Below are 9317 nucleotides of genomic sequence, written 5' to 3' on the forward strand. Positions count from 1 at the left end.
TTTTTTTTTTTTTTTTTTTTTTGTACCAGGGATCAAACTCAGGACCTTGCTCTTACAAGGCAGATGGCAGCACCACTGAACTAAGTTCCCACCCCCTTCATATAGTTTTGCATTTACAAAAAAAGAGAATTTATATTGAAATTATCCATGTCTAAAGCCAACTATTTGTGATTGATGACATTAAATAGTTTTCTTTTTATACTAAGTGGAATTGTTCAATTCTGAAAATATCTTAAAAAATAGTCATTTAAATGAGAACATGGTACTCAAATTTCACTGAGACACCTGTATTATCACTACCAGTGACTCTTTTTCTGTTTATACAATGACTGTAGAGGCATTAGAGGATTTACAATGACTTACTTTTTAAATCCTCCATACTTTCTATCATATTATACACTGAACTGAAGGAATATCAAACTTACCATCTTCTGAAAGAAAAAATATTCTTGAGGTAAATCAGTATTATTAATTGGAAACATATGCATGGGAAAGGAAGATCTGCCCACCATTTCTTCATTCCTTTGGAGAAATAAAACAAGAAGGAAATGATCTTAAAATTTCTAGGAAAAAAATGTCATTTTGTCTTAAAAAGAATGACACTTTTCCTAATTAGAGAAAAAGGGCAAACTTCTTTGATAGCATTTAATTTAGATTAGTTTTTACTTTAAATATGCATACAAATAATCAGTTGATATAGTAATACATAATATAGTGACATAGCAATAAATTAATTTCCTATACATTCTCAATACATTCAGCTTTCCATTAGGAAAATGTTAAGATAATGTTATATTTGTATAAAGACAGACATACTTAGATACTGACAGAACAAAAGCAAATTAATAATTACTAATAGTACATTTCAATTTTCTAAAGCTATATAAATGTTTAAACATCAGAAATTTTCATTGATTTCTTTAAAGATATCTTTATTATTAAATTGAAGAAATTATGCTCTTTCCCAGACTGGTGAAGTGAACATGAATACTCTTACTGATGCCTTCCACATATTAATTAAGATCATTAAAATTTCTCATTTAAAAACTATGGTTTCTCAAACTTCATTTATATGTGTAGTATTGGAAATGTCAGGAACACTGGTTAGATTTTGTAGATACTCTTTAATAATCTACTTTAATAATACTGTTCAACCTTAGGATAGGAAGTACACTGGGGAGAGGAAAATCAGTATTAGCAGGCAGACAACGATGGGGTAAGGAGAATGACAAGATGCAGTCAGATGAATATTAATACTAGCATCATAGAAGGCAAGAAGAGTAAACTTTATGAAGAAAAGAACTAGACATATGTTATTTGTCACTGAGGAGTAAAGTGGATAAATATGTAGGCTATCCAGTTTTATCCTTTTAAAGCACCTTCCCTATAACAATAGGATTGAAGAGAGAGTGGGAAGAAAGGATACGAAGGACGGAAGACTGGTCAATAGATGGGAGGAGGAAACTGACACGCTGGTTAGGAGACAGGATGCAGGGAAACTGCAACATGTGTGGAGAAGTCTCAGCAAAGAAATTAAGTGTAAAGTGGAAGGAGGCTACAGAGGAGGAAGACTGACTCCATCATGAAGATGAGATTAGCACCATTATGAAAACAGCTGTGGACTCTCTAAAACCACAATCTTTCCTATGTGAATCTCAGGACACATTTGTCTGCATAGAGGAATCACGTGTAAATTAGGAACTGCTACACATTGACAAATGCCCTCCAAATCCGCCTGTTGAAATCGTTTTCTCCAAGGACATCAGAATGTATTTATCTGAAAACAGGGTTATTGTTGCAAATATCGTTAGTTAAAAGGAGGTCATAGGGCAGTCAGATGGGCCCATAAATCAATATGGCTCTCTTCTACGTAAAAGAGGAGATCTGGAGAGAGTTGCATACAAGAACACCACCATATAAAAACAAAGGCAGAAATCTTGGTAATGCTTCTGTAATCTAATGAGTATCAAACATTTCTAAGGACTGTCAAACACTGCTGCCAAACCACTGAAAACTAGGGAAGAGGCACAGAACAGATTCTTCTTCACAGCTTATAGAAGATTCCTATCCTGCTTATACCTTGTTCTTACTGGCCTCCCACACCGTGAGACAATAAACTTCTGTTGTTTCAGCACTCTGCTAATTGCATTTTGTTATGACAGTCTTGGTAAATAAATACAGGAACTATTTTTAAAGAAGGCATGGGAGGCAGTAAGAAATAGAAAAATTAATGTACAGGAATGACTAGAGAAGGAGATGTTTGTACAAAATTTCTAGGACATAACTTATTCTCATGTTTCCTTTATACCATATCACATTTCCTTTAGGATATCGTAAATACTGTAGGAATCAAGTATTACTAATGAAATGCAATGTAGTGGGATATACACATAATTTTGATCATCTAAAATTTGTGTTTATTTAGAAACTCTATATCAAATGTAAGTAGAGAACACAAGGGTTTTCCTGAAGTTTTCTGGTACTAATTCTTGATCCTTCCTATACCTGAGGAAATTGAAGTATATTTTTCTATTTGGAACTAAAAGAAGAGGAGATGATCTTATACCATATATAGTATATGGCTTGCTTCATAAGTCTATATTGTTTTCCCTATCAAAGTAATAAATTCTACCCTTTCTGGCTAATACCTGAAAACTTACTATATACTAATTCTTTAAATTCTTGCATTTATTATAAAATTCTACTCTCAACAATAACTTTTCCAGCTATTATTTTCATTTTAGAGATAGGCCACAGAGTGGTGAAATGTGGAAAACCAGGTATGAGACCAAGGCCTGGTCTCCTTGTGATGCAGGGGAGGGGATAGCAAGCTGTCCCCTACCTTGGGCTATTTGCTATCATGCTGATGTCAACCAGTTTCAAGGAGAGAAACAACTACAGCTGAAGTCTAATTAAATACAATACACATTTGGGTACAGTCTATAAATTATGTGAATCTGATAAACTTTCTCTGAACCCTGGATCACATGCTGTTTTCTTTGCGTAAGTCTAATAGAAGTGAGAAGCACTGTCAGTGTGGGGCTTTTTGTCCACTAGAGGGCCTTCTTCCAATTTATCTTTGTGTCTTTGTTTTTTAAAACTTCTTGCCCTACCCCATCAGGATAAACTTGTAGGCTGGTTCTTACAGTGAAATAACTTATTAGTGTATTCACACCATTAACAAAATGGCAGAGGCAGGATTCAAATTCAGGCCACAGGATTTTACTACATAAATTTTTAACTTCTCTTGATTTCACAATGCAGAAATGTGGGGGAGAGAAAAGAAATAGAACACAGTGTGTTTTATTTGAGGAGTAAGACTTCTAAAGATAAGCCCGGGTATTTGCCAGTCCCCAGAAGCCACTATCTTATTCCTCGTAAGGCTGATAAAATGAAAAAGATAGGAGGTTCACATATTGTTAGTTTTTTTGGAGAACATTTTGTTCTGCAAAGGAACACAAGAAAACAAACACGATGAATAAAACTCATATAAATCCTTAATGTAGATGGTATGCAAGCTGGTAGTTTATGATAAAGTGATTAAATTTTTAGGGCTAGAATAAGCAAGGAAGTTGTGAGACCAAGGCAGAATTCATGATATATATTAAATATGAACAGTGAATAAATTAGGATTCTATAAGATATACCAAAGGGAAATATACACCAGCCTTGAGCATGCCTCCTATGGGCTAAAAATTGTGCTTCTCTTTTTGCCTTCACTACCTAAGAAACTCAGATTAAGCCTGAGCACATCTGCTTGGAGAAACCAGTGAGCTCTCTGTGTAGCCATGTTTATTATGCATGCTGTTTCTTTTAGGGGCCAAGTAAGCAATGCTGGGTCCAGGAACTTTCCATCTGGATGGATAGCCTTGCTTAAACCTCCACTTTAGTCATAATGGCTGCACTGTAAGCAGGGGAAGTTGACATAACCCAGGGTGAAATAGGGCCTGTGCATAGCAGGATAACCAGAACTCAGTTACCGGATCATTTTTCTCACTTGTGTCCCATCCTAAGTGTGCTAACCTATCTAATGTCTTTGTTTTTGCTTCTTACTATGTCTTTCATTGATTTAATACACAGTGTAATTTGGACATCTTAATTTATATTTAGAACCTTTTTGTTCCATGACCTCTGTGGTAGCTTGTCAGGTAGTATCCTTGAAACCTAGTACTGCATCAAATTCTCAGTCTATACAAAATTCTAGAATACTTTGAAAAATTGACAGAAAGAAGTTCTAAAATAGTGAAATGAATAATGGTATGGCTTAATGTTGGCAGTGTCAGTTTCAAGCTAGCACCTTATCATCTTTGTGACCTTGAGAAATGGTTAAATTTTGTGTCTGCATCTACCAAAACATAAAACATGGTTAATAGTATGTCTGTTCTCCACTACAGGAAGGCCTTGTGTGCTTAAAATGATTTAACATTCATGGAAAGCAAAAACCACAAACAGCACTATATGTGTATGTCTCTACCACTTACTACTGGAATTGTTAAGGCTGAACTTTAAAGGAAAACATTTTCTGTCACTTTGCATAGGTTTGGGGAAAATGAACTCTTAAATTTTGTCCTATGTTAAGTAGTAAAGTTTTGCAATATCCCTGAATATAATAAAACTCATTTGGGCAAATATTTGCTATATTAACTATCTGTTTTTAATATATATATTATATATCCATTTACGTGTGTTACCTTTATGATAAATATGTTTAATTACCTGTAGCTATGTGAATTTATCTTTACACAGCTCTCAAAACTCTGGTTAGCTGGTTCAGAAGAGCGAGAACTCCCTTGAAAGAACAGAATATTGATCACTTCACAATATACTTTATTGGAGTTCTAACATTTTGCCATAAAATAACCAAAAATATTTTAGGACAAACTACTGACTTAACATTTCTTGCTAGTATGAGATATATGCACACCTATTTTCTCTCTCAAGTCATATTTACAGATTGTTTGTATTATTGTAAGTGAAATGAATTCTAATCAAGCTTTGTCCAGAAGCAGTGGCCATACACATGAATTGCACTGACACTGTATGTATAAGATATATTTTGCCTTTTTGTTCTACACATCTGTAAACTAAAAATGGCAAACAATCAGTGATATCTGCCTCTAGCATAAATATGAGTTTTCTAAACTCCATGAAAGTCTGTTTGATTTAACAAAGGATGTGTCTGATCATAATATGCTCTGCTCAGTTTGTGTGAGTTAACTGGACAGTACCAAAGACCATAATGTAACCATGCATTAAAAATTCAAAGAAAAATTTTCCTTTAAAAGATAATATTGTTTTTGTTATTATTTTTTTTTAGTAAAGCAATGAAGTGATATATCAATAAGCCTGAACTATTTTTGGGAGGCATTATGAATATTGTCATAATTACCTAGACAGGCTCTATCAATCTCTTGTACAAGGGGTACAGTAAAACATTCTCTAGCTATCTACAAGTCTGGTTCTGTACTTGTGTGAAGGACAAGGCATTTGAGGCAATTTATGTCAGGAAACTTTCCTTCACCATAAATACAGGCCATTCTTACAGCTACGTATAGTCACTTTGCTCTTACAGGGGCTTGAACTCAATGTCTGGCTATGTGTATGAGATAGCTTCCCTAGAAGGACAAATGTGCTTATATGTCATCCAAATTATATGTATTTGCTACCATATATTAGCTGTGACAAGAAAATGAATAAGCAGCCTTGTTATATACAAGCAAGAGTTATATATCCAAATACTAATTAATTATGTAACATTTTATAATTATAAAATTATAATTAATTACACATGTGTTCTGAGAAAATTTAACAGTAACCAGAGAGGTACTTTTTATTGTCTTATAGAAAATAAAATGCTTACACCTTTGAAAATAGTAGCAACCACAAGATACACTTTAAAGATTTATTAGTGAGAAAACCTACCAAATCGATACTGCACATTAATTGGTCTTCCATATAAACGAATTCCATTCAGCAAAGCTATTGCATATGACACCGATTCAGGGTGCTTAAAGCAGACAAACCCAAAGGACTTTGGCTTTCCTTCTCTGTCTTTGCATATAGTCACTTTGGTTAGTGGTCCAGCCTATAAGAAACTTAAAAATTATTTTGTCATAAATCTAAAGATTTTTGTACAGTCAGAAAAATCAAGTAAATTCCACTTTGGTTGACTAAAAACAATCTGTTCACATCTTCCTAATAATAAATATCATAATTCCTCATACTTTATACTTTTTGACTTATCAAAGAAACATGGATAGAAAAGATATTTCTTAAAAAAGAAAAGGGAAAGAACTATTATATCTCTCATAGATCAATTTTCAAAGTATTTAAACCTAAATTACTCCATCTCCATACATACTAGCAGTGTTTTTTAAATTTTAATTATTAGCCCATATTAATTGTACAAAATAACAAATTTCACTTCATATTTTCATATATGTACATAATGTGCCCTTATGTTATTCACCCTCAATTTTTCCATCTCCATTTAATTCAAAAATAAAATAAAGTGACAAGTTCAATGTTGGTTGAGTTAGCCTCAAAAAGATGACAAAATAATATCCTAACTGATTCTTTTTCTGTCAAGAAGACGAAAAATGTTCATAGTAGAAACTAAATTTATTATGTATTTTGATCTGGAAATCCTATTTGGTAAATATTCCAGAAGGAAGAGTGTTTCCATATTATTAAGACCTTTAAGTAGGCTCACTATTCTTAAAAGTGAAAAATTAGAAAGGCTCTAAATCTAATAACTGGAGATACAATTTTGTGGTATTTTATAAAAATGGAATAAAATGCCATAAATTACAAATACCCAGACTGCAGTGATAGAAAAATCTATATAAATAATTGAAAGTAAAAACAGAGACATATTGTAGAGAAATGTAAATTACAACTAAAAAAATTATATCACTTATTTGATAATTACTGCAGGAGAACTTACACAAAGCTGATTTAGTGGCAAATGGCTTTTACTCTGATTATTTTTCTATGAAGAGTTAAATAAATGTATAAATGATAATGATAACTTAAGATTCACTCTCTTTACGTTCTCTAGAGCACTGAAAGAACTAGTTTATCCTCATTTTAACTTCAAGGGTGACTCATCAACAAATCAGTTTTTCCTACTCATGCTACTTGTGTGGTGACAGGGTCCTAGAAACCTTTGTGTGACTATATTTCAAATCCAACATATTTGAAATATAAGTTACTTTTTTTCACATATCTTTATTCTAGTGTTTCTTGATTAGAGGTACAATAATGAATTTCTCACTTCAAAGGACAGTTAGAAATTTGAAACAAACAGTAAATGATATATGTGTACAGTAATATTAAAAGTTGTGAATGTTTTGCAATTTTCACTTTTCTACTAGTGATACCAAGTAAATGGAAGCACATAAATGTGGTTATTAAAAAAAATTAGATATGCCAAGGCATTTTTAAATATAAAATTCAAAAAGATTTGCTTACAGCAACAATCATAATCTTTTTAAACCAAAATGAAATATGCTGTGGAAGTTATCAAGTTTTGCTAATTTTAAGGTCATTATGTACTGAAAACATGTACTAATAATACAAAAACTGAAAGAAAAGTTACTTACTTTTAGCGAATTGTTCCCAGGCAAAAATAAAAACAAACTTAGTTTCTGATCTATTAAATGAGATTTACATTTTGTTTAGGTGGAAAAAGGAAATCATAAAAAATGATATGTGCTGCCATGCAGATACACACACGGATTGGTTTGTTTTTGCAGTCCCAGGGATCGAACTCGGGACCTTGTGCTTGGGGGACAGCACCACTGAGCTAAATCCCCGGCCCATAGATCCACACACGGATATAAATTCTGTCTTTCCTGACTAGAAATCACATGTGTATAAGAGTTATTGTTACCCTACCACCTTTTCCACACTCTCTCCTTTTTAGAGGCTTAGTACAAAAGAAACCTGGAGGAAAATAACTGCGAGTTTATATTCTCATTCTGTCTTTCTCTATATGCCCATAAGATTGAATTCATATGGGTAAAACAAACAAACAAACAAAAACAAGAATAAGAGCTTAATTTTTTAAAGGCTAAATTTAAGAGTAAATAATAAGGATAAACATAAAAATCTTAAAATTCATTTTTGGAGGGGTCTAGGAAAGGAAATTTTTCCTGGAATGAACCCTCTCCACCAAAGTGTGTGTTATCTACAATTGAGGTATACTTTAAGGATAAAGGTATGTCTTTAAAAACCAAATTAAAAAAAAAATCCTTCTCATACATAAAACTGCAACTTTCCCTTATTCTGATAGTTAGAGATCACTCTTACTTTCTCTTCACTTTAGCAGTCTTACTAATAGTAATAGCGCTGTCAGCAGTAGCAGATTTTAGTAATTGCCATATGTAGCTCTGTTTTGCCTATTTATTCAACTGAGGAAACTGAGGTACTGATATATTCATTACGGACCTAAAGTCTCAAATGTCAACTAGGAATAATAGTACTGTTTACAGTATAAGTGATTGTGATGAATAAAAGGCAAAATAGAGCTACATATGGCGATTACTAAATGACAAAACAGAAGTGTACATAGTATGAGTTGCTGAGTCTGTTCTGTAGATTATGCTAAACCAGGATAATTAATTTTAAATATCCCTTTCAAAATGTTCCAAGGGGCGTATCTTAAATTTGTGCACTCAGCACCTTACTTTGTGTTTGCACTGTAACTCTGGATCTCTAAATGGTAACTGAGTGGTCGAATAAAGAATTGCTTTGGCAAGTGAGACCCTAGGTGTATATAACAGGTGAATGTTACGGGACACAATCGACTCAATCCTGGAGGTACCAGGCCTCAGAAAGTTTTCGAAGGTCCTTTTGGAATGAAATAAAAGGCCTTGGCCAGGAAATCAATTGATTAAGTCGGGTAAACGGGCTGCCTATCACCAAAATCTCTCATATTATGCACTGCTCTCTGCATAAAAGGGCTTAGGGGAAGGCGTCTGCTATACACCGGCGGAGACATTTAACTAGCGACACCCTCGTTTCACAGGATCTAAGACCTGGGGTGCTCACCGCCTGAAGACAGTGACAGAGCTGATTTCTGCCCTGTTTCAGGACTTCGGGCCCAGGCAGCCTCTGGGGAGCTCTTACTCAGGGCCGGGGATTGGGAGAGCCCCGTCTCTGCCCACTCCCGGACTCTGCGCGGGGGATGGGACGCTCCGCCGGCCACTTCATCCCCACCTGCGCCAGAGCCGAGAGCGCCGAGGAGAAGCTCAATTCAACCCAGGCACAGGCGGGGCGGAGAGGGGCCGGGCTCCGGGGTCCAGGTGCGCCCG

General features: G+C 34.4%; 1 protein-coding gene across 1 annotated transcript in view; it reads right to left on the minus strand.

Moving 5' to 3' along the window:
* Nucleotides 1–9117, minus strand: part of Rbm11 (RNA binding motif protein 11) — a 12215-nt gene extending 3098 nt beyond the window's left edge. Inside the window, exons 1-4 of the mRNA XM_033755922.1 lie at nt 9055–9117; nt 5923–6085; nt 4717–4789; nt 426–522 (exon numbers count right to left, since the gene is read on the minus strand). Coding sequence (XP_033611813.1) covers nt 426–512 — 87 coding nt within the window. The 5' untranslated portion in view covers nt 513–522; nt 4717–4789; nt 5923–6085; nt 9055–9117. The remainder of the gene's footprint in view (nt 1–425; nt 523–4716; nt 4790–5922; nt 6086–9054) is intronic.
* Nucleotides 9118–9317: the final 200 nt, after the last annotated feature.

The sequence above is a fragment of the Fukomys damarensis genome, unplaced genomic scaffold (genome assembly GCF_012274545.1).
Source record: "Fukomys damarensis isolate Sample0158 unplaced genomic scaffold, DMR_v1.0_HiC HiC_scaffold_24, whole genome shotgun sequence".
In the NCBI taxonomy this organism is placed as follows: domain Eukaryota; kingdom Metazoa; phylum Chordata; class Mammalia; order Rodentia; family Bathyergidae; genus Fukomys; species Fukomys damarensis.